The 26,162-nt window shown below is 43.6% G+C and overlaps 1 protein-coding gene across 2 annotated transcripts in view; it reads right to left on the bottom strand.

Moving 5' to 3' along the window:
* LRRC31 (leucine rich repeat containing 31) overlaps positions 1 to 15,277 on the bottom strand; it is a 31,918-nt gene extending 16,641 nt beyond the window's left edge. The window contains exons 1-5 of one of the 2 annotated variants that reach the window (XM_023213524.2): positions 15,044 to 15,277; positions 6,801 to 6,944; positions 5,846 to 6,013; positions 1,520 to 1,687; positions 1,152 to 1,319 (exon numbers count right to left, since the gene is read on the bottom strand). In XM_023213524.2, the coding sequence (XP_023069292.2) occupies positions 1,152 to 1,319; positions 1,520 to 1,687; positions 5,846 to 6,013; positions 6,801 to 6,944; positions 15,044 to 15,218 (823 nt within the window). In that variant the 5' untranslated portion in view covers positions 15,219 to 15,277. The remainder of the gene's footprint in view (positions 1 to 1,151; positions 1,320 to 1,519; positions 1,688 to 5,845; positions 6,014 to 6,800; positions 6,945 to 15,043) is intronic. The other variant, XM_023213525.2, reaches the window with a different exon arrangement.
* Positions 15,278 to 26,162: the final 10,885 nt, after the last annotated feature.

Below are 26,162 nucleotides of genomic sequence, written 5' to 3'. Positions count from 1 at the left end.
AGGACTTTGGGAGGCCAAGTGGGGTGGATCACGGGGTCAGGAGTTCAAGTCCAGCCTGACCAAGATGGTGAAACCCCATCTCTACTACCATTCCGACATATTGCAAGGTGGTAAGAAGGTGTGGAACAGCGGTGGGGCCGTGGTGCAGTAAGGGAGGCTGAGGGAGCACACTGTGTTCACAAAAGACAAAAGGAGGAATAAGTGTAAACTTCCTACCATCTGGCCCTCTGTGGACCCGACCATGATTTCACACACACGCTCCCTAAGATCTGCATAGATTGCCGAGGGTTTTGACATGAATCCTGCAACTACACTTGAGCATCCTCTCCTATTACACTTGAGCATTGGAGTTTACATAGATTTTCAGACTTATTCAAGCTGCCAGTGAATATTACAGGTTCTGTAAGTTCAATGTCATTTCCTATTCTCCGTAAATATGGATACTATGTACAGGGGAACAAGTTTTAACTGCAGACGCCATCGAAGCCATTCTTTTTATCAATACTGATTCCTTCGTACTATGGAGCATAAAATAATGCTGACACTTTCAGAACAGAAAACCTGGTAGTTCTAGCAGCAAAGAAACTTTATTTTTCCCAGTGTTTATCTCAACCTAAAATATACTGGCCTTTTCAGAGTCAGTCATATTAAAGGCTCATTTTTATAATCATGAAAGTGTATGTTCTCTGTCAAATATTTAGAAAATAAATAAAATATAAAAAAGATTTTTTTTTTTGAGATGGAGTCTCTTCTGTCATCCGTATCAGCTCACTGCAATCTCGATTCCTGAGTTAAAGCGATTTCTGCTGCCTCAGTCTCCCAAGTAGCTGGGATTACAAGCACATGTGTCACCACACCCAACTAATTTTTGTATTTTTAGTAGAGATGGGGTTTCATCATGTTGGCCAGGCTGGTTTCAAACTTCTGATCTCAAGTGATCCACCTGCTTGGGCCTCCCAAAGTGCTGGGATTACAGGTGTGAGCCACTGCGCTCAGCCTAAAGGAGATTTCAATTACCCACAATCTTATTCCCCAGTGCAACCACTATTTATATTTTGCTATATTTCCTAGTAACTTTTCAATATATATATTTATATGTATATCATATATATTTATACTTGTAATCTTAAATCCAGCCATTGTTAACTCACCCAATACTTTGACACTCTTTTGTGATAATCCACATGAATGTAACTTCAGTACTTTAAGATTTGACGTGCTTTTTAATCCCTGAGCAATACTGTTCAGACTGCCACCAATGTCTCTGTTAATGGAAAGATCAAGTACCTCAAGACTTTGCAGCATAGGTAGCAGTTGACCTAGAAAAGAAATCCAAATAAGAAGGGTATGTAGGAGAGGAGTGGAGTTTTATGTCACCTGGGGATATAGTGACGTAAAACTCCACTCGCCTCCTACATACCCTTCTTTAAATTCAGGATAAGACAAAACACAGCAAACTTAGATTCCCAAGCTATCCAATGAGCATCTTCAATTTTTTTTCTCTTCAAATTCCACTTACCCAGAAATGTCCCATCTTCCGACGTGAGGGTGCAATCCACAAGCTCAAGCATTTGTATCTTGCTCCCTTTTTGGAACTTCTGAAGGATCAGAGGCAAATTTCCTCCCACTTTACTGTTCCAAGACAAATTTAGCTCTTCAAGTTCAGGAATCATCTCAAGTGCTTCTCCTATTAGCAAATGGCCCGAAAATTCTGTTAGTCACTAGTCAGAAAAGCAGGGAATTCATTTCAGAATCAGCACAACCATGATTAATGGAGTGTGGAAACTGGGCCAGGTACTGTCCTGTTTGACACAGAGGAACAGAGAGAAGGAAAGAATCCAGTTCCTTCATAGCAGGGCGCGCTTCTCTAGATTTACATGTACAGTCATTCTAGTCCCTCCAAAATTCTGAAGTCATGCATATGAGCTAAACAATTGTTGTTGTAGAAAAATCCACCTATTGGTAGGGTGGTTTTAGGAAGCTGCTTTTGTGGTGGTTCATCTGCTTTCCCTTAGCCCCCCTCTCTGGCATCAGCATTTCTGAGAAGTTTGACCAGGGATAGAAGTGAGGCAAAGCAGATAACTGGCCGCCACAGAGGTAAAGCTCTCTCCAACGTCAAGAATATCACATGCCTGTATATATAGTAAAGCTCTCTCCAAAGTCAAGAATATCACATGCAAAGTCAAGAATATCACATGCCCATATATAAGGAATATCACATGCAACCTGAGCTGACCACTACAGAGAGAAACTAATAATAGAGCATCAGGCACTAGCATCTTATAACAGCCATGCTGCCTTAAGGGGTAAAGAAGGGTGCAGTGAAACAGGGATGAAAACTAACATTTCTGAAACCATTACACACAGGAAAGCTCCCAGGGCTGCAGAGTGGAGGCTGGGAGAAAATAGGAGAAGTGACCAGACAGATCAGCCCTTAGGAATGATTTTCCCTGCCTTGGAGGTAGACACATACATGGAAAATGTACTTTCTCAATGTGCAAATAATTAAGCATTCTGGCAAGTCCCCTGTATCTAGAAGCCTCTTTACTACCCGCCCCCGGGTTTGAACTTCTACCATTGTTTGTTCATTCCATGGATTAAGGTTTTAGAAATCCAGGAACCCCATGCTAAAATGCATATTCTCCAGCAATTATAGCATCTTAAGCCAGCAATGAACAGGCATCACTTTGTGTGCACTTGCCAGTCAATTGGGGGTGACCTTCTATAGTTCTGAGGTGTTCCCCAGGATCAGGGAGAAAGAGCTCATGATTGATTAGTTATGTCTGCAGTGGTCATGGTACTGGAGTGCCATGCATTTGCCACCCGGTACTAAACTATTATAATGGGTGTAACAATTTTGAAATGCCTTCTGATTTATGTTCTCTTATCAAGAAACCATTTATTTTCCCTATACCCCATCTACATTAAGACTGAGTGAAGAAGACAGAGTATGGATGATAGATAGGTAAGCCCCTCCTGATGGGAGAGGATGCAGAAGTCCTTCCAGAGAAGAAATAACTCTGGGAGAGGGAAAAGGGCACAAACATCAGAACAACAACAGTACAGACTCCCTCCTCAACCAGGTAAGTTTGGAACAGGTCCCAGGCAGAAATTTCATTTTCTTGTTTTCTAAGGATGGAGGATCAGGAAAAAGATCAGGTTAATCATAGAAAATAAGAAAGTTGTCTTTTCACACATGAGTAATGGTATGTTAAAATTGTGAGTCTGCTACACAATAACCAGCTGCTTAATGTGGGGCTAAACTGATCATGTAAACCCAAAGAAAGGTGATCTTAGATGACAGAATGGAGAAAGAAGGACTATCAGTTATTGAGCACCCATTATGTACCAGGCATGCAGTAGGTACTTTAAAGAAATTGTTTAATCCTTCCAACAATTTTTTGAGAGGGAAGTTATCCCTATTTCAGATATAAGAAAACTGAGGCTCAGAAAAGTTAAATTATTTGTCCATGTTCACAAAGCTAGTTAAAAGTGGCAGTAGGGGCCGGGTGTGGTGGTTCATGCCTGTAATCCTAGCACTTTGGGAGACCAAGACGGGCAGATCACTTGAAGTCAGGAGTTCAAAACCAGCCTGGCCAGCATGGTGAAACCCTGTCTCTACTAAAAATACAAAAAAATTAGCTGGGCATGGTGGTGCACGTCTGTAATCCCAGCTACTTGGGAGGCTGAGGCAGAAGAATCACTTGAACCAGGGAGGTGGAGGTTTCAGTGAGCCAAGATTGTACCACTGCACTCCAGCCTAGGTGACAAGAATGAAACGCCATCTCAAAAAAAAGAGGGGGGTGCTGGGGGATAGACACTAAGATTTGAAGTAGGATCTACTAAAAATACAAAAAATACAAAATAATTATAAAAATTAGCCAGTCATAGTGGTGCACGCCTAAAATACAAAAAAATACAAAAAATTAGCCGGGCATGGTGGTGCACTCTTGTAATCCCAGCTCTTGGGAGGCTGAGGTAGGAGAATCACTTGAACCAGGGAGGCAGAGGTTTCAGTGAGCCAAGATTATACCACTGCACTCCAGCCTGGGTGACAAGAATGAAAAGCCGTCTCAAAACAAAAAGGCCAGGGGGGCGGGGTGAGCACTAGGATTTGAAGTAGGATCTGGCCAACCTGAGATGTGTAATGTTTCTCCTCAGCTACAGGAGGCATGGGCCAGGGGATGTCAGCTGCCCCCATTTCCAGGGAGGCACTGACAAGCGGAGATATTTGGCATAAAATGTGTTGTTTTTACAGAAATCTTTAAGTAGATGTGAAGGATTAAAATAAGTCATGAAAATAAGAAACTTTACAACAAAAGAAGATTAAAAAGTATCAAAGACATGTAATAAACCAGCAAGCAGTTGGATAAGTAGAATGACGTTGTACAGATTTAATTCTATGTTCCACATATAAACTAACTTAATGGAGGTTCTAGTTCTAGTTAAACTATTAACTTAAAAATCTTGTTTTGTGGCCGGGCACGGTGGCTCAAGCCTGTAATCCCAGCACTTTGGGAGGCCGAGACGGGCGAATCACGAGGTCAGGAGATCGAGACCATCCTGGCTAACACGGTGAAACCCCGTCTCTACTAAAAAATACAAAAAACTAGCCGGGCGCGGTGGTGGCGCCTGTAGTCCCAGCTACTCGGGAGGCTGAGGCAGGAGAATGGCGGGAACCCGGGAGGCGGAGCTTGCAGTGAGCTGAGATCCGGCCACTGCACTCCAGCCTGGGCGACAGAGCGAGACTCCGTCTCAAAAAAATAAATAAATAAATAAATAAAAAATAAAAATCTTGTTTTGTTTAATTTTTCAAAATGTGGGTGGGAAAATAGAAGAGAGAAGTATTCTTTTGGAATTGTAAAAGAACTTAATTCTTGTCTACTCTAACTCCTCTATTTTACACATGAAGTAACTGAGACCCAGTGTGAGCATGTTTTACAGTAACCTCCATTTAAACTACATGAGGCCAGACACGGTGGCTCACGTCTATAATCTCAGCACTTCGGGAGGCTGAGGCGGGTGGATTCCCTGAGGTCAGGCATTCGAGATCAGCCTGGCCTACATGGTGAAACTCCATCTCTACTAAAAATACAAAAATTAGCCGGATATGGTGGTGCACACCTGTAATTCCAGCTACTTGGAAGGCTGAGGCAGGAGAACTGCTTGAACCTGGGAGGCAGAGGTTGCAGTGAGCCGAGATTGCACCACTGCACTCCAGCCTGGGCAACAGAGTGAGCCTCCATCTCAAATAAATAAATAAATAAATAAATAAATAAATAAATAAACAAACAAACTACATGAAAGCAGGGACCTGGTCAGCCTTGTTCTTTTCTCTATCCACAGAGCTTAGCACAGACCTAGACATGGTTTACATGACTTTTTAGCAGTTATACAAGTGCCTAATACAGCATAATGCCCTTGACCATGATCCCCAATGGAGCAGGCAACAGAGATAGTTTGCCCTTGAGGATTCAGCTTGCAAAGGTGCATTGAGTGAACCCATCTTCTTCTTCTTCTTTTTTTTTTGGAGATGGAGTCTTGCTCTGTCATCTAGGCTGATGTGCAGTGGCATGATCTCGGCTCACTGCAACTTCCGCCTCCCGGGTTCAAGCAATTCTCCTGCCTCAGCTTCCCGAGTAGCTGGGATTACAGGCACCTACCACCACACCTGGCTAGTTTTTTGTATTTTAGTAGAGACGGGGTTTCACTATGTTGCCCAGGCTGGTCTCGAACTCCTGAGCTCAGGCAATCCGTCGACCTCAGCCTCCCAAAGTGTTAGGATTACAGGCGTGAGCCACGACGCCCGGCCGAATCAATTTTTTAAGAAATGCATTCATCATACCCAGTGCTTGAACGTCATCAGTGGTAAGTCTGCAGCTACCCAGTCTCAAGATTTTTAACTTGCTGACCAGATGCATTTGCTGAGTGATAGAATGGAGGGTTCCACCTACAGAATCATTCCAGGAGATATCCAGTTCTTCCAAGTCTGGGAGAAAAGGCAGCAAGGCAACTAGAAGTGAACAGAAGAAAATGCAGATATGTGTATGTGCCTTGGGATTTGCAGTAAATAAAATGCAATGCCTATACACACAGGACACAGTTTTACATGGTAAGAGAATAGACAGGGGTGGGCATGCTGACTTTTGGCAAAGAGCCCTCAGCTGTACAATTGGAGAAATTGTGATGTTTACATTTTCTATTTCTTAGGATGTTTTTTATTTCTGCCAAATAACTGCAGTCTGAAAATGCAGAGGTGTGTCTGTAAGATTTCATACAGCCTCTTTTCCTAAATTCAGCTGAAGTCTTCAAAACTTCAGGAAGGACCAATTAACTTGCTTTGCTTTTTTGTGTGTGTGTGAGGAGTCTCAATCTGTTGCTAGGCTGGAGTGCAGTGGCGCGATCCTGGCTCACTGCGACCTCTGCCTCCCGGGTTCAAGCAATTCTCTGCCTCAGCCTCCCGAGTAGCTGGGATTATAGGCATCCGCCACCACGCCTGGCTAATTATTTTGTATTTTTAGTAGAGACGGGGTTTCACCATCTTGGCCAGGCTGGTCTTGAACTCCTAACCCTGTGATTCACCCACCTCAGCCTCCCAAAGTGCTGGGATTACAGGCGTGAGCCACCACGCCGGGCCTTTATCTTTAAAAAAAAAAAAAAAAAAGCGGTGCTATTTCTGCAATTGTCTGGGACCACTCAGCAGACTTGGGGCTACTAGGTGGGTAGCTGAGTATGTTTTATCTGCTCATCTCAGTGGAAAGGCCCTATCTTCCTCTATGCAAAGTCCACTGCATACAGACCCATTTCTTTCATGTCTGCTGTTGTTAATCCACAGTTATTCAAATCTAGACACTTGTTGACAGCCTTTTTGCCCAGCTTCTGCAGGAACTGCTTGTATTTCTCCATACTGGATCTCAATTCCATTTCTGAACTGAGAGGCTTAGCTGTGTGATAAGCATAAAAAAGAATTTGCTGTTAATGATGGATGTATTAAAGATGCATAGTGAGCACAATCAGATAAATGAAAAAACTGCATAACTCTGAGTTGCTCTTTTATAAAAACCTCAACTCAGAGGCAGAGCCATTTACTAGGGACAAAGCTTAACCAACCACTGTTTCTGCCACCAGGCGCTCAGGCACTGCTTCAGGAGCCTGAGGAACTCAGTGGCTTTTCTATCATGACCTGACCTGGGCTTCTCAGCATGAAGACAGAGCTGCATTCCTGGGTGAGAAGTAAACCTGTCAGACCAGCTTTTGAGATGCTTGCTTACTTGAAGGGCACACATATCTTTGGTGAATGCAACTACTAGGGAGGAAGCAGAGATACTTGCCTACTCAAACCAAGCAGGTGAAGAAGGAAGAGCATTGAAATCACCATCAAGGAGCTTCAAATGGCTACATGGGGTGAGTGGAATTCTTGCCAGTCATTCCTAGACCATTCAATTGGCAAACACATATCCAGAGAAACTAGGCCTGGGAGAGCTTTTGCTTTTTCTCAACTCCTGCCAGAAAGTGCATTTGGAAAGCCTCATTTGTCCTTCTTGTTACTAGGGACTACTGTGGCACCCTCACCAGCTTCCTCTGTAATAACACTCTAATAACATGATAGTGGCTGGGCTCGGTGCCTCATGCCTGTAATCCTAGCACTTTGGGAGGCTGAGGCGGGCGGATCACGAGGTCAGGAGATTGACACCATCCTGGCCAACATGGTGAAACGCTGTCTCTACTAAAATACAAAAAATTAGCCAGGCGTGGTGGTGCATGCCTGTAGTCCCAGCTACTCAGGAGGCTGAGGCAGGGGAATCTCTTGAACCCAGCAGGCAGAGATTGCAGTAAGCTGAGATTACGCCACTGCACTCCAGCCTGGTGACAGAGCGAGACTGCGTCTCAAAAAAAAAAAAAAAAAAAAAGAAAGAAAGAAAGAAAAGAAAAAAGAAAAAAAAGAAAAAAGATAGCACTATAATAATAAAAGCTATCATTTTATTGAGCACCTGTTATGTACTCGTTCTTCGTCTACTTGTACGTGCCAGCTTTTCTTTTTTTGTGGGGGGTGGGATGGAGTCTCACTCTGTTGCCCAGGTTAGAGTGCAGTGGCACGGTCTCAGCTCACTGCAACCTCCACCTCCCAGGTTCAAGCAATTCTCCTGCCTCAGCCTCCCGAGTAGCTGAACTACAAGCACCTGCCACCATGCCCAGCTAATTTTTGTATTTTTAGTAGAGACGGGGGTTCGCCATTTTGGCCAGGCTGGTCTTGAACTCCTGACCTCAGGTGATCCACCCACCCAGCCTCCCAAAGTGCTGGGATTACACGTGTGAGTCACCATGGCCTGCCAGGTGCCAGCATTCAAGACATACATAAAATATATCATACTTTTGTAAGGAAAAGTGAATAGACATGTACTGACAGTGATTTTAAAGTGTTTTTATAAGTGAAATATACAATTTTAAACATATAGATTGTGTATATTGAAATCCAATAGGAAATAATAAGTTCTGGAATGTGCAGTAATATTAACTCTGACAAAAAGGTGTAAGACCACATAGCTAATAAGAAATACATTGGTACCAGTGAAAAGTAAAAGATAGTAGGATTGCGGTGGTAATAAATTTAGACCAAATGATTAGCAGGATAATAAAAACTGCACCTCTAATCCACAGCAGTCCTGTGGCTTCCTGTTTGTTCTAAGAAAACGGCATGTAGGATACACATCCTTGTTGGGATGATTGGTGTTACCACATTTCACCAGTAGGAGGCAGCAGCATCCACCATGTAACCTTTCACTCTCACCTTCCATTTTTATGGCACATTGGATACAAGGTATTTAATTTTGGGTAGAGTTGCCAGATTTAGGAAAAACAACAACGGCATGCCCAGTTAAATTTAAATTCCAAATCAACAAGGAATCATTTTATAATATGTCTCAACTATTGCATGTATTTTCTCTGACAACCCTAATTTTGGGTGGGGCAGAGCAGAGTTGTGGATAGGAGACAGGGAGAGACAGCCTATTAGGTGCCAGAAAGTACAGTACATTTTGTCTAAAGGAGTCACAATCCATTTCATAGATTTGGAAACTTAGAGAAATGATTAACTAGGAAGAAGCAGAGCCTGAATTTATTTGAACCCAGAATAGTTTGTTCCAAAGCCTATGGTGTGTGTGTTTTATTTTTGTATTTAAAAAATTTTTTCTGCGTTGCATCTTATTGCTGTTTCTCTTTTGTTTTTAAGCTTTTTATCTCAACCTACAATCATGCCCAAGTTCCAGCCCCACCAAACCCACTCTTCTGTTTTCTCCTCAAGACACTGCTCTGTCAAGCATTTCCTTTACTGTCAAATGTTTGGAAAGAGTGGTTTGCACTTGCTGGCCCAACTCCTTCCCCGCATTTGCAAGCTAACCCTCTACCTTCTGGTTGCTACACTCCTCTATCTAAATCAATTGTTTCTCAAAGGTCACCAGCAATAACCTAGAAACTGACAGACACAGAAATCTCTTCTCAGTTCACATCCTATTGGGTGCTCTGTCATGTTTGATGTGACTGACAAGTAAGCAGTCGGAAGACCTGGTCCAAATGACGGATCTGTTCGAGGAACAAGTCACTTAATCTTTCTGAGCCTTGGTTTACTCATCTATGAAATGCCTGGTTCATTTCTCAAGAGCATCGAGATTTAAACTTACTGGAACCTCCCAGGGACATGGTAATCTGCAGGGCCTTTTACCTGAGAGGTACTTGGTAAATATTTGTTGAAAGAGCAAACAATTGAATGAATGAATGAATATCGGTTTTACAGTTGCTCAATTACCAAAATAAATCATCATGATAAATCTTTATCAAAACACTTAAATATAAAAGTAAGTACTAACTTATGAGACCCCTGGACATCTCCTCACAGATCATGATTTCAATTTTTAAAAAAATCTGTGAAACTGGCTGGGCACTGTGGCTCATGCCCGTAATCCTAGCACTTTGGAAAGCTGAGACAGGTGGATCACCTGAGGTCAGGAGTTCGAAACCAGCCTGGCCAACATGGCAAAACACCATCTCTATTAAAAGCACAAAAATTTGCCAGGCATACTGGCATGCACCTGTAATCCCAGCTACTTGGGAGGCTGAGACAGGAGAATTGCTTGAACCCAGAGGCAGAGGTTGCAGTAAGCCGAGATTGTCCCACTGTACTCCAGCCTGGGCAACAGAGCAAGACTCCATCTCAAAAAAAACAAAAAAACCTATGAAACCAAATTAGCCAAGAGTAGTGGCAGGAGCCTGTAGTCCCAGCTAGTAGGGAGGCTGAGGCACAAGAATCTCTTGAACCCGGGAGGCGGAGGTTGCAGTGAGCTGAGATTGAGCCACTGTACTCCAGCCTGGGTGACAGAGTAAGGCTCTGTCTCAAAAAAAAAGAAAAGAAAAAGAAAAAAATATATGAAACCTTCTCTTCACAGGATACCTTATGTCACAGCTCACCGTGTAGAACAGGTGAATCAGGGCTGCTGCAGCCAGGCTGGAGTGGGGTGGGAGGCACCCATGGGGGGCGCATAAGTAACCACACAGGAGCGGCTCTGTGGAGATTGAGGCCTTTTCCTAGCTGTGTTAGCTCCGAACGAAGCTCTTGGTCCTTCGTGCTCTCACTAAGTTCCTTTCCGACTGAAATCGGAAAGGTTTGTCAACCAAGACACTCGACATTCATAAGACGTTATTACACATTGCTAACATGGGTGGTACGGTACCAGGAACCAAGATAACAAGTTCCTGTTTTCAAAGAGCTGACTGTTTCATGAGAGAGACAGCAAGAAAGCCACCATTACCATATAGATGAGAAGCAGAGGCACGCAGGGGTGTGTGGTTGCACACTTCACTGACAATAAGTTCCCCAAGTCTGGGGATTCCAGGTCGAGGAAGTGGGTCTCGGGAAGTTTCCAAGAGAAACTGGTACCTGGTTTGCACATTAAAGGAAGAGTGGGAGTCATCCAGGTGGGTGGACATGAGAGAGGGATATATCAGGGAGGGCTGCAGGGGAGGATGGTGACACGAGGGGACATCTTTCTAGCCACAAAGAACCACTTGCTGGGGAGAAGAAGGATGTGGCCAGTCCAGGGAATTATAAGTAAATCAGAGTGCCACACGCAGAGGATGAGGGCGGCACTGTGGTGGGAGGTGGGAGAAGGCAAAGGTCATGAAGAGATATCTAGTATCCAACTGATCACCAATACCTTGAAGGCCATGCTTGGGAATATAGATGAGAGAAACTCAGTGAAGGATTTTAAGCAGGCGAGAGACACCACCATATCTGTGGTTTAGAAAGAGCACTGTGGCAGTGTGGAGGACAGATTGGCAAGAGAGCAAGACTAGAAGCAGAAAAACCAGTTAGGAAACTATTGCTGTGGTCCAGGCAAGAGACAATGAGAGCTAGGCAGCAGCAATGGGCAGGAAGAACCAGGTGGGAGAGCTATTTGGGGACAGAATTAACATGACTCCAGGAGCCATTGAATTTTGGGGGAAATAGAAATGAAGAACTAAGTAGCTTGGGTGGTCAGTGTTGCATAGCAGGGATGACCCTGGCTTGGTTTTGCACTGTTAATTTAATCACGATTACATTTATTCATTAACCTCATTCCTGATGCTCTAAATCACACTCTAGAACAAAAATGAACAGTTTTCTGATAGAGATGGTCTTCTTTTAAAGAGACTTTAATTTCCTATGTATAAAAACATACTTAAAATACATTGAATCAACTTGCTGCTAAAACTGTATTATTTTTGGCATTTGATGGCAAACAATCTGATGGAAGGGAGGGTAGGTATAAATGATATAAAATTGGCTAGGCACGGTGGCTCCTGGCCAGGCCTGTAATTCCAGTACTTTGGGAGGCCGAGGCAGGTAGACCACCTGAGGTCAGGAGTTTGAGATCAGCCTGGCCCACAAAGTGAAATCCCATCTCTACTAAAAATAAAAAAATATTAGCTGGGCATGGTGGCTCACGCCTGTAGTTTCAGCTACTTGGGAGGCTGAGGCAGGAGAATCACTTGAACCCGGGAGGCAGAGGTTGCAGTGAGCCGAGATCACACTGCTGCACTCCAGCCTGGGTGACGGTGCGAAACTCTGTCTCAAAAAAGAAAGAAAGAAAGAAAATCGGCCAAGGGTTTTGTTTTTTTGTTTTTGTTTTTTTTTTTTTTGAGGGTCTTACTCTGTCACCCAGCCTGGAGTCCAGTGGTGCAATCATGGCTCACCACAGCTTCAACCTCTAAGATTCAAGCAATCATCCCACCTCAGCCTCCAGAGTAGCTAGGACCACAGGCACACACCACCATGCCCAGCTAATTTTTAACTATTTTCTAGAGACAGAGTGTTTGTTGTTGTTGTTGTTGTTGTTGTTGTTGTTTGAGACGGAGTCTCACTGTGTCACCCAGACTGGAGTACAGTGGTGCAGTGGCGTGATCTCAGCTCACTGCAACCTCCACCTCCGAGGTTCAAGGGATTCTCCTGCCTCAGCCTCCCAAGTAGCTGGGATTACAGGCGCCTGCCACCATACCTGGCTACTCTTTTATACTTTTAGTAGAGACTGGGTTTTACCATATTAGCCAGGATGGTCTCGATCTCCTGACCTCCTGATCTGCCTGCCTCGGCCTCCCAAAGTGTTGGGATTACAGGTGTGAGCCACCGCACCCGGCTGAGATGGAGTCTTGCTATATTGCCCAGGCTGGTCTTAAACTACTGGCCTTAAGCAATCCTCCCGCCTCAGCCTGTCAAAGTGTTGGGATTACAGGCATGAGCCACTATGCCTAACTGATAATTACTAAAGGTAGGTGACCATGGGGATTCTTTATTCTATTTTTGCATATGCTTAAAATGTTTTTAAAATGCTTTTAATCTAATAGATAATATATTGATGACATTGCACATAAAACGTAACTTTAGAGAGAGATTTGACAATATTTCTTTTCATAACCCTTGAATTTGCAATCCCTGTTCTAGAAATTTATACTTTAAAAATAGCTGAAATATAGTGAAACAGGGAGTGGGAAAGAAGGAAATCCAAAGATACTCACTGAAGGACAAACAAGGAACTCACTGAGTAACTAAGACATACGAATGTGGCCAGGCGCGGTGGCTCACGCTTGTAATCCCAGCACTTTCGGAGGCCGAGGTGGGCGGATCACAAGGTCAGGAGATCGAGACCATCCTGGCTAACACGGTGAAACCCCATCTCTACTAAAAACACACAAAAACATTAGCCGGGTGTGGTGGCAGGTGCCTGTAGTCCCAGCTACTCGGGAGGCTGAGGCAGGAGAATGGTGTGAACCCGGGAGGTGGAGCTTGCAGTGAGCCGAGATCGCACCACAGCACTCCAGCCTGGGTGACAGAGCAAGACTCCGCCTCAAAAAAAAAAAAAAAAAAAAAAAAGACATACGAATGTAATGGAATATTATGCAACCATGAAAATTATGCCTGTGAGCATCATGTAGCAAAGTGGGAATTGAGCAATATAATAATATGTTCCAGAAGTAGGATCACAGCTCCATATAAACTCAGGAAGTATCTGTAAGCTATTACAGCTGTGGAAAAGATGCCAATCTCGCCCCAGCGACCTCTCTGACTTGTCTTCCACTACCCCTTCCTCTCCATGTCTCCCATCCTGCTTTAGCACCCCTGACTTCCTGACTCTCTCTCAAACACTCTAGGCTCGGTGCTAGCTGGGGCCTTTGCATGTGTAGTCCCTTTGCCTGGAAAGCTATTTCCACAAATACCTAAGTGGCTGGCTTTAGTCATTCATTCAACACAGCTGATTTTATTCAGATTGCTGTTCAAATGCTTCCAAATCGAAGACTTCTTTCCTCCACCCCCATGTAAATAGCAACCCATCCCATCATTCTTTGTCTCCTTAGCCTGCATTATTTTTCTTCATACCATTTATCACCACCTGAAGTTATATCTGCATTTGGTCCTTTTCATGGCTGTATTTCTAACACTTAGAGCAGGGATTACCTGCTGACTGATAGAACATAAATGCATGCACATGAAAAAAAAAGACTAAGAAGAATCTCAAAGAAAGGATCATTTGTGTTATAATGAAAGGAAGTTTGGTATTTTCCCTAAACCTTTCTGTAGTGTTATGTTGCTTTTAACAATTTAAAAGTAAAATTATGAATCATTTAAAGCATTTAAGTAACATAATAAATGATTAGCACAGAGACTCATAGTTTGAGTCTTTAGTCTTTCAAAAGTCTTTCAAAAGTCTTAAAGTCTTTAGTTTAATCCATAAGATCACTTTAGAAGAAAACTCTAAAAAATAAAGAAATACAGAGGCTGGGAAGGGTATGTGTGTTGTTGGTGGAGGAGGTGTGGGTGGTTAATGGGTATAGAAAAAATAGAATATATAAGATCTACTGTTTGATAGCACAACAGGGTGACTATATTTATCCTTTGTGTTACAAGCAACCTGTTATGCTCTTTTAGTTATTTTTAAATGTGCAATTAAATTACTGTATATTTAAAAATAACTAAAAGAGGCCTGGCATGGTGGCTTACACCTGTAATCCCAGCACTTTGGGAGGCCAAGGCAGGAGGGTCACCAGAGGTCAGGAATTCAAGACCAGCCCGGCCAAGGCAGTGAAACCCCATCTCTACTAAAAATATAAAAATTAACTGGGCATAGTGGTGTGCACCTGTAATCCCAGCTACTTGGGAGGCTAAGGCAGGAGAATCGCTTGAACCTGGGAGGCAGAGGTTACTATGAGCTGAGATCATGCCATTGCACTCCAGGCTGGGTGACAAGAGCAAAACTCTGTCTCCAAATAAATATATAAATAAAACTAAAAGTGTAATGGGATTGTTTGTAACACAAAAGATAAATGCTTGAGGGGATGGATATCCCATTCTCCACAGTGTGATTATTAGGCATTACATGCCTGTATTGAAACATCTCATATACCCCATAAATATATACGCCTATGATATACCCACAAAAATTAAAAATAAGAATGTTTTAAATGTGGAAGTAAAAACAAAACAAATACAACAGCAAAACACCAGCAGCCAGCAGCTTACCAGTCTCTGAGGGGGCTGTCTTCTGTAGCCAGTTGCTGGGTTGTGAATCAGTTGTTTTAAGGTCATTGTTCTCTTTTCTGCTTTCAGCTTTGGAGCCCCTGAGAAATTTGTTGACAGATGAAGTCTGGGGCTTAGTTTCTCCTTCTGAGGAAGTGTTCTTCCTTGTTTGACTCATGGTGAAGTTGATGGGGGTATTTCCCAATAAGACATCTTCCTGTTGTTTTCTGTTTTCTAGGATTTCTAAGAAGAAAATAAGATTCTGTCAAGCCTGTGTTCAATCAAAATATCCTCCCCTATATGAGTGCCCCCAACCCCCAGCCCTGCCACCTTTCTTTTTCTGTTTTTTTATTGCTGTTAATGTTTAACATAACAGTAAGAATGATGTAACCCAGGATCCGGGAACTAATACAAACCCAAAGCAATTTGAGTTTTTAATTTTGCCCTATTTCATTGTGTGAGATATAAGTCATCAAGCATGACTTTGGCAAGTACATCTCGTGTGTAACACATCTTAAATTACAGCTGTCAGTTAGAGTTATCTGAAGACTTAGCATGCCTTTAAAAGGGACTGGCCATTTGCAAAGCTGTCCTCAGAGGAGTTTGCCTTCAGGAACCTCCACCTTCAGGTGACCCCCACCTCTTTCCTTTGCACGCAGGCTCCTTTTTCTCTTTGCATTTTCATATTTTCTCTACCCCCAACCCTGTACCACCACCCCACTGAAACATGTTGGCAGTAAATAATTCATTCATTCCATACATAGTTTTAAAGAATCTACTGTAGGCGAGTTAATGTTCTAAATGCAAAAGGTTCAATGATGAACAAGAGACAGTTCTTGTCTTTGATGACATCTTAACCTGGTGGGAAGATGGACCTGTATGCCATTGACTGAGTGGGACAAGAGCTAAGAGATGGGAGGTAGTCAGGGAACCCACAGGTAAACTAAGCATGCCTTGGAGAACAGACTTGGAACAGTGAGTGACATTGCCTGGGTTTTGAAGGACTGGGAGTTAGCTTTTTAAGAGAGGGAAGAGCATCCCAGGCAGAAGACAGAGCAAGCTCAAAAGCTCCCAGGCAGGAAGGGCTGGAAGAGCCTAGCATTGGAGGTGGGGATGTGGGTTGGGGGGTGTGAAAGTTAGGGGTGAGGTCTGGTATGATCTGAAGCTAAAAAGGATTTGTAAAGGTCAATCTGTTATCTCTCCCGAAATTTGCTTATATTTTATGGGAGGGCTAAGGACTTAAACTAAAGGGATACACAGAGGTGTTTTGTTTTGTTTTGACATAGAGATGGATTTTCACCACGTTAGCCAGGCTGGTCTTGAATTTCTGGCCTCAGGTGATCCGTCCACCTCAACCTCCCAAAGTGCTGGGCTTAAAGGTATGAACCATCATGCCCAGCAGAGGTATTCTTGAAATTACAGTTTTCATGGTTTCCTCTCTAATAAAATAGCTCTTCCTGCAACATTATGTTCCAGAATGGTCCAAGAAACATTTTACCCAGGGAATCCTAAAAATGGACCTTGCAGAGCCCGCCTCCACTCGTGAGGGATGGAATGTTCCATGACTTGGAGCACTGCTTTGGAAATCACATTCCATTTTTCTTTTAAAATTTTCCTTTCATATTAGAGCAGGGCCCAGCCCTGGTTTACCCAGCAACAGACAGCAATGGAACTAGACAATTATCCCATGCACAGCAGCACAGCTGACTAGAGTCTCAGGAGGTTAGGTGGAAAAGAAGAAGGAAAGGGGTGCTAACTCATATATCTAAACATGACCTGCAGCCCTGGCTGCCCCATCCTGATTCCACCATCACCCCAGGCCTTTCTCAGTTTGCTGCTCTTCTGGCCCCCACCCAAGATTTACCTCCATGGTCATTTTCAGACAATTTCACCATTTAGAGATTTAGACAAGGCTATTCTCTGGGGAGCTAGCTCAGTAATAGTTTCACTTTTTTATCCTCCCCCGAAATGCACTGACTCCAACTCCCCAAGTCCTAAGAAAACAGTGCTGGAGGGCGTGCCAGGATGTGGTAATTTACCGAGGTGAAACCCCACCCAGCTCCTGAGGCCCAGTCAGTTCTCTGTGAAGGTCAGTACAGTAAGGAACAGGGGAGCCGGGAAGCCAAGAAACACAGGAACCAAGGAACAGAAGAGGATGCAAAGGAAAGGAGAGGAACAAGAGAGTAGAAAGTAACCAGGAGGCTAACAAGGCAACAAGAAAGGACCATGCCAGAGGAAGGAAGACTTCTGAATGAAAAGGGGAAAACATCTGCACATTTCTTCATATATAGTAGTTAAGTACTAGGTTACCATGCTCATATTTAAAACAATAATAATTTTTTCTTCAAAATATGTCTGGGACATTCCTCTTCATATAAAAACTTTAGTAAGCCCTCAGGCTTCCCATACCAAGTCAATCTTTAAAATCTTAACTTCAATAAACCTTCCGCTTCCTCCTTATCCCTGCCCTGGACTTTATAAAGGTAATCAATCCCTGGAAAAGGAATTTGGGAAAATTTGCAGATCACAGCACAACCACCACAATACAGCAGCTAAAAACTGGGGGCTTGTCCCTTCTCCCAGGGTCAAAAGCATTCACTTAAGAGCCCTTAGGAAAAAGAAAAGACTGAAATTTCAATTCAACTCATCAATATTAATTGAGCAGATACTTTCCATATTTACTATATTCTTAATAGTTAAGGTTGTTTGCCATGAAACCCCAAGAGTAACACATATTGGACATGTCATTTCTCTTGCATGTAAGCTGTTTTTATTTATTACTTTTGACAAAGTAAGGAATATCTTTCCTTTCTTTTCAATCCTTAGGTTTGGATTTTGTATAATTTAAAATTTTTGAGAAATGCTTTTAAAGGTCTTTTTTAATTCTTTTCTTTTCTTTCTTTCTTTTTTTTTTTTAGACAGAGTCTCGCTGTCGCCCAGGCTGAAGTTCAATGCCGCAATCTCGGCTCACTGCAACCTCTACCTCCTGGGTTCAAATGATTCTCCTGCCTCATCCTCCCAAGTAGCTGGGATTACAGGCATCCGCCACCACACCCGGCTAATTTTTGTGTGTTAGGTAGAGACGGGATTTCACCAGGTGGCCAGGCTGGTCTCAAACTCCTGACCTTAGGTGGTCCGCCCACCTCGGCTTCCCAAAGTGCTGAAATTACAGGTGTGAGCCACCGCACCCAGCCAGTCTTTAATTTTTTGATGTAATGTTTCAGAGTGAATCATATTTTCAGTGTTGTTTGTCAAAGGGAGACGCATTTTTCTTTCTCCACAGACTTACTTCATTAAAAAGGAAAGGAAATTCTGTTGCCCGTTACAACATGAATGAACCTTGAGGACATTATGCCAAGTGAAATAAGCCAGTCACAATAAGATAAATACTGTATGATACCTCTTCTATGTGGTATCTAAAGTAGTCAAATTCATGGAAACAGTAACAGTTGTGGCTGCCAGGGGCTGGGGGGAGGGGAAGTAGAGAGTTGTCTGATGGGTATAGAGTTCCAGTTTTGCAAGTTGAAAAAGTTCGTCTTTGTGAATCTGTTGTACAACAAAGTGAATATATTTAACACTACTGAACTGTATACTTAAAAATGGTTAAGATGATTAATTTTGTGTTCTGTAGTTTTTACCACAATTAAAACATTTCTAAGTGTATTTTTAAAAAGTGATTCAGGCTGGGCGCGGTGTCTCATGCCTGTAATTCCAGCACTTTGGGAGGCCGAGGCGGGCAGATATCCTGAGCTCAGGAGTTCAAGACCACCCTGGGCACCATGATGAAACCCATCTCTACTAAAACACAAAAAGTTAGCCAGGCGTGGCGGTGTGCACCTGTAGTCCCAGCTACTCGTGAGACTGAGGCATGAGAATTGCTTGAGCCCGCGAGGCAGAGGTTGCAGTGAGCCGAAATGGCACCACTGCACTCCAGCTTGGGCTACAGAGTAAGACTCCATCTCAAAAGAAAAAAAAAGTGATTTAGAGGCCTAGAACTCTAAATGTAAAGTTTTAAGAACACATTAATCAATTTCTACTTTTATCTTCCTTCTTATGTATCCACAAATGTGACATGATTTTAGAAAATCCATGCCTAACTACTAAATATATTTTTAATAAGCATAAAATAAAAATCCTAGGTAATCGGAAAAAAAAAAAGCTTCAGTCACTCAGTTCTAAGGCATTACGGTGGCATGCAGTATCTTGAGTTCTACGTCTGATGAGCTTAGTTCAGCCTCATTCATAACTCCTGTCTTAAAAAGGCATTATTGTAGATATCTTTGTAGTACTTTAGTTAACTCTACTATTTTTAGTTAATTTAAGCAGAAAGGGAATTTATTAAAAGAATGATGTGGAAGTTCTACTAAAACAGTGGCAGAGGTAAATATGGGTTTACCTCTGCTTCTTTTGAAACCGCATTTAATCAACAGGAGATGTTTTTTAAAAAAATCACACATCTGCAAGGATAAGGAGAACTAGATAGATGTCACACAACTTTGAAAACTAGAGAGCAAGAGGATGAGTTTAAATGACTTTAAAGGTAAGTGCCTGTATGGATTGGGAGAACAAATTTTTTAAATGTCAGAATCCCGAAAGTCTCAGTAATTGACAGCAGAAGGTAACTCCGAAGGAAAGAGAGGGGTGAGTAGGGCTGCACACAGGATGATTCGTGAAACATTTGTAAGAGGTTAAATTGTTAAATGCTATTTCTCACTTCGGGCAGCCAGGAGGCTACCCCTTCCCCATCTGGCAAAAGAATGTCTATTTTCATGACACATAGAAACATAGAAGATCTAGACTCAGACACTGGTCATATTTTAGTACCTTATCTGAAAGGAGCTTAAGTAAAGTCTGTAACTGAGCCATGAAACCCTTCCCTATTCCCTCTTCTGTTCCTCCAAGAACACCCTGGCAACCAAGTGTAACTACCCACTTTGCCACATAACAGAGGTAGAGTGGATGACAACTATCTGAAGAGACTGGCCAGTCTCAGAGAAAAGACCTAGATAATGAATGTTGAAAGTCCTTCAGCTAAATGAATCTGTCCCTGCCCAAGCACATTACAAAGAAATCCACTGATTGACAGGCCCTACTTATGTACAGACATTCCAGTATAATGCATAATCTACATATGCATGGAGCACCAAGGATCTCAGGATATTTGAGGAAAAATTCTGACATAAAAACGAGGTGCAGAAACAGTAAGAAGAACAAAACTCAGAAAATAAAGACAATGTGGGGAGAAGAAGGGACTTTTACAAATCACTATTATACTTAGAGTGCTGTGAGATGACGTATGGTTCACAAGTCAAGAGAACATTCAGAGAACAGAAGAACTTCTAGATAGCCGTTTCTGGGCAAAATGAAAATGTTGATGGTGAAGTGGGTTTTTGTTGCTGTTGTATTTGTTTACTTATTTATTTATTTATTGAGATGGAGTCTAGCTCTGTTGCCTAGGCTGGAGTGCAGTGGTGCGATCCTGGCTCACTGCAGCCTCTGCCTCCTGGGTTCAAGTGATTCTCCTGCCTCAGCCTCACAAGTAGCTGGGATTACAGGCATCTGCCACCACACATGGCTAATTTTTGTGTTTTTAGTAGAGACGGAATTTCACCATGTTGGCCAGGCTGGTCTTGAACTCCTGACCTCAAGTGATCCACTCACCTTGGCCTCCCAAAGTGCTGGGATTACAGGCATGAGCCACCATGCCCAGTTGTTGGTGCGGTTTGGAATCTACCCAATCCTCCAACAATAACCCCTCTGAGGCCCATAAAAGCCCCGGGCTCAGCTAGAGTTGAGTAGATGAGGGAACAACCAGCTGGAGAGAGGAGACACCTTCTCTGCTGAGAACGTCAGAGATCTGCAGAGACCACCGAATGACCTGCCTGCAGAGAGGATCTACTGTTTCCGGGGCCTCCTCTCTTCTGAGTGCTGAACCCTGAGGGGATGACCTGCCTGCCTACAGAGGGGAGCTCCCCACTGTGGGTCCCCCCTGAGCTGTTCTAACACTAAATAAAGCTCCTCTTCATCTTCTTCACCCTTCATTTGTCTATGTACCTCATTCTTCCTGAACTCAGGCAAAGGTGCTACCAGCCACGGAACTCAGGCAAAGGTGCTACCAGCCACAGAGTTTCCAGGAAGAAAATAGACACTCCAAAGATCCAGTAATAATATTATTCAGGCATAAAAAAGTCATGAAGTATTGATACATGACTAAATATGAATAAACCTTGAAAATATGCTAAGCGAAAGAAGCCAGACACAGAAATGTGGAATTGTCCTAAAATTGATTGTGGTGATGGCTGCACAACTCTGAATATATTTAAAGTCATTGAATTGTACACATTGAATGAGTGAACTTACACATTTTTGGTATATTTTGTGGTTAAGCTGTGAACTACTTTTACATAGCCATAATAATATAAGCACTATATGTTAAAACTCAGGAATAACCACATTGGAATGCTGAGGGAGGGGGAAATTTGCAAACATGTAGCAGAAATAAATCCTCATTTCCCCTACAAAGAAGACAACAGGTAATACCTAAACCTTAAATAACAGGATAAGCATGTTATTTGGAAATGCAGAGGTACACAGCAGACGAAAGGTAAAAGAGATGCGTTTCCTGAACAAAACTCTTACTTACTATGTTTACAGTTTTCTGAATCTGACAGAAACAATTTAAATTAATTTTTTTTCTTATTAAGTCTTTTGGGAAAAGGAGATGAGAAATCACAATGTCAATCTCAAAGAACTAAAAGCTGTTCTCGCTTTTTACAACCTTCTGGAGAAAAATGAAAACATGGAAAATATGTACTAGCTATGTCATTTACAACTTAAGTAAAGGATAACAGGCATTTTGTGAATTAACAATTTCCTAAAAAAAAAAAAAAAATCCTAAATTCAAGCAAATTATTTCAAGTCTAGAAATTACAAATTACATTGAAAGTGCTTAAATACATTAAAAGCATTTAGGGGAGCTGAAAGTTTTCTCTTAATATGAACTAGAATAAGAAAACAGTTACCTAGCACTCCCAGAAACTTGCTTCAACTCAAGCCTTTCATAGCACATCATCTTTATGGATGTTTTGTCTTAGTTATTTCTTTTTAATCAAAACTGGGCAAAAGGAGACACAAATAATTCTAATCTCTATTTTCTCCTTGTTACCACTGAGTGCAGACACCGCATTCTGCACCATTAACCCCATTGATGCGGCAGGCTGGGCTCTCTGCTAGAACCTTGGCCCCTGCTGCCTTCGAAGCCTAATATAATTGCCACAGCCAAGGCCATGTCTTCAGAATGGATTCTGCATGATTCTTGCTTCCTGGTGCCATAGCTGCAGCTTCTAAGCCTTCTCAGAAATTCTTTGAAATACCTGTGGAATTAAAAACAAAATACAGGCAGGGTGCGGTGGTTCACACCTGTAATCCCAGCACTTTGGGAGGCCGAGGCGGGTGGATCCCTTGAGGTCAGGAGTTTGAGACCAGCCTGGCCAACATGGCAAAACCCTGTCTCTACTAAAAATACAAAAATTAGCTGGGCATGGTGGTACCCACCTGTAATTCCAGCTACTCAGGAGGCTGAGGCAGGAGAATTGCTTAAACTGGGGAGGCTTGAACCTGGGAGGCAGAGGTTACAGTGAGCCAAGATCGCACCACTGCACTCCACCCTGGCAACAGAGCAAGACTTTGTCTCAAAAAAAAAAAAAAAAAGTTTTAAAATGCATTTTGAATTTAAGCTGCCTGGTTACATCATGAGCTAGGGAAAGCCTGAGGTCAGAACTGAGATAACCTGACAAAGACAAAGGGTAGGCCACTGTTGGGTGAAGTGCTCTGCTCTCAGCATTTCTACCCTGCTGCTCTTGGCATCCTCCATCCAGCTGCTGATGGTAGGTGCTCTCGCTCCACTGTCTGTGTTGTGCTCTTGTTCCTCCCTGATCTTCTCCCAGGCTCTCCCAGAAGAAGCCCAGGCTCGGGAGGGCCATCCAGCCTCCAAAACCTGAGTCCTACCACCCCCAAGCCAGCTCACTTCCCACATCCCCATAGACTTTGACTATGTAACTGGCTGTGTGGAGCTTTCTCACCTCTGAAATTCTTGTATTGCCTGACCTGTATTTAAACATACATGGCCATGAATTTAAGTAATATTTAAGGTATTAACATCTTGTTTCCTCAACTGGGCAGTTAGTTCCTTAAGGACAATAGCCATGAGTTGTATTTCTTTGCACCTATTAATACCCGGTACTGTCATTATAGGTCACAGATGTTCATAAATGTGTGACTGATGCTGAGGCAGGCCCTTTCTGCAAAGCTCCAAGAGCAACTGTATTTCAAGGCAAATGAGGGAGAGCAACAGCAAAACATCCATGGTTCACATGTAACAAGGAGACTAAATCTGCTTGTCCTGTGAAGGAAATGAATACTCGAAGAGCCTGCCCAGGTAAGCAGATTCTGTTATTGACCTAAAGTTCATTGTCACAGGGGCATTTCTGGTAAAGCCCTGAGCTTAGGACTACCAAAATAAGAATGTGCATTCGGCCAGATGCGATGGTTCATGCCTGTAATCCCAGCACTTTGGGAGACCCAGGTGGGCGGGAGTTTGAAACCAGCCTGACCAATATGGTGAAACCCCATCTCTACTAAAAATACAAAATTAGCTGGGCGTGGTGGCACACACCGGTAATCCCAGCTACTCGGGAGGCTGAGGCAGGAGAATTGCTTGAACCCGGGAGGTGGAGGGTGCAGTGAGCCGAGATCGCACCATGGCACTCCAGCCTGGTAACAAGAGCACAACTCTGTCTCAAAAAAAAGAAAAGAAAAAAAAGAATGCACATTAGCCAGTAAAGAACATGACAATATGACAGTGAGAGTGAAATGGAAAAAATATTCCTTCGAGCAAAGAATGCAATGCACTTATTTTGGGAGGTAAAACTCAAGTCACCAGTTACAGAACAATCAACCCTTCGTCCTATCCCAACCTTAATGTTTAGGTCAGTTTCTTGGGTAGGAGGCTGCGATAGACATTACTGTTACACACCAGTACCTGCCATTCTCCTCCTCTCCCTGGATTATCTTTTTGAATTTAGGTGGCCTTGTGACTTGCTTTGGCCATCAAGATGTTTGGCCATCAAAATGGGGAACTGAGGTGTGACACTCCTAGGCAGAAGCATTTAAGAGCCAGTGCCCAATTTTTGCAGCTGTCTTCCCTTGCTGCAGCAATCATGGGAGCAGATGTTCAGTTAGAGATGCCGCAACGTTGGAGCAGGGAGACGGAGTGCATTCACTCAAAGTATACTTACTGAGCACCAACCATGTGTGAAGCATTGTTAGACACTGGGGATATACTAGTGTGCAAGGCAAGGTCTCTGACCTCATGGACGTTCCTGTCTGGCAGGACAGACATCTATTTTCAACTTAAATATAAGTCTTTATTTAATTCTGGCTGTGATTCATGTTATGAAGACAGTAGAACTTGTCCAGAGAGCACATAATACAGGCATCCCGAGGTCTGAGGTTCAATGGGAAGGTTGATTTAAGAACAAATAGGAGGGGCCAGTTAAAGACTATTCCAGGGTGAGGTTCTGCGTCAGGGCGGGGTACAGCGAATCTGAAAAAGAAAAGACCAGTGTGGCTGGACAAGAGAAAGTGGGGGAACAGTTCATGAGACTTGTGAAACATGTAAAAGCCAGAGTGTGTGGGGCCTGTGGGCTCTGTTAAAGAGTTCAGTCTTTTATTCCAAAACTGACTTGGGTATTCTTGAAACAATGAACGGTCACTTACCACCCTCCTGTTATATTTTCCTTTATCCCAGCAGCCCTTGTGGAGTGGCACAGAGCTCTTCCCAGTTGGGAAAGAGTTAAGCAAGTTGAGAGGTTGAGCACATACCCTTGCGATGAGGTCAGCAAGGGGTCTATCCCGTTCCTCCTGTAGCAACCAGGACCTTCTACCATCCCAGTGATGCTGGCTACAGCAAGGAAGCATGGCTGGGACTGCACACTCCATGGAGCTGGTGGGAGCCCTGCCCTCCTGAGTGGGGCTACAGCCACCCAAACTGCAGTTGTGTATCCGAGCCTCCCTGTGCTCTTGGAGGGGGCTAGGAGTAGGCAGGATCTGCCTGCCCAGGTGCAGCAGCAACTGCCCGACCTGCGGCTACAGAGCTGGGCCTCCTGCTCCACAAAGCAGGCAGGAGCCAGGGACAAGCAGGAACCCTACCCCTTCCAAGTTCGTAGGAGCAGCCACCCTCCCAGGTGCAGGACCGGGGCATCTTTGCAGCCTGCAGGCACCAGGCTCCCACTGCCTGGTGCCTCTGTGGTCCCAGCACCTACTCTGATCTCAGAGTGGGGTTGGGGCCATGAATGGCAGTGGGAGGCAGATTGATTCCTGGGCAGAAGGGGGCAGGTCCCCGGTAAGGCCGCATGTTCAGGCCAGGGAGGGCCTGAAGGCTGGGGGCTTGGGCTGCCAGTCCTGTGGACTAGAGTGGAGACTTGGAGTGCCTCTTCCGGACTCACCCATGGCTGCCCCTGGACCAATCAGCATACACTTCCCCCACTCCGAGGTCTGTAAAAGCCCTAGGCTCAGCCAGAGCAGGGCAGAGGACGGCCAGAAGGTGAAGAGGGCAGAGAGACAGACACAACAACCAGCTGCAGAAAGGAGTTACCCTTTCTGCTGAGAGCTGCAGAGATGACCGGCCTACCAAGAGGATCCACCTTCTCCAGTGCCTCCTCTCTGCTGAGAGCCGGACATTCAACAGGATGACCTGCCTACAAAGAGGAGCTACCCACTGTGGGTCTCCAACACTAAATAAAACTCCTCTTCATCTTCTTCACCCTTCACTTGTCTGCATACCTCATTCTTCCTGGAGGCAGGACAAGAACTCAGGCCAAGGTGCCACCAGCCACAGAAGTTTCTGGCCAGAAAATCAATACCCCAAATATCCCATAACACCACGGTATTGGCAGCAATCTTTGGCAGAGACCAGGAATCACTGGCTAGCGAGTAAAAGAGAATTGCTACGTGTATTAAATAGCTATGGAATCATGGAGAAATGGATTCTAAGTTGTGTTTCCAGGAAGTACTCCCAAAGCCACCCCACATAACTGTGCTACCCAGAAAGCTGCAGCCCTGT

This window comes from Piliocolobus tephrosceles, chromosome 2, assembly GCF_002776525.5.
Source record: "Piliocolobus tephrosceles isolate RC106 chromosome 2, ASM277652v3, whole genome shotgun sequence".
NCBI lineage: Eukaryota > Metazoa > Chordata > Mammalia > Primates > Cercopithecidae > Piliocolobus > Piliocolobus tephrosceles.
The sequence above is the reverse complement of the archived record's forward strand: the minus strand, read 5'-3'. Positions and strand labels throughout refer to the sequence as shown.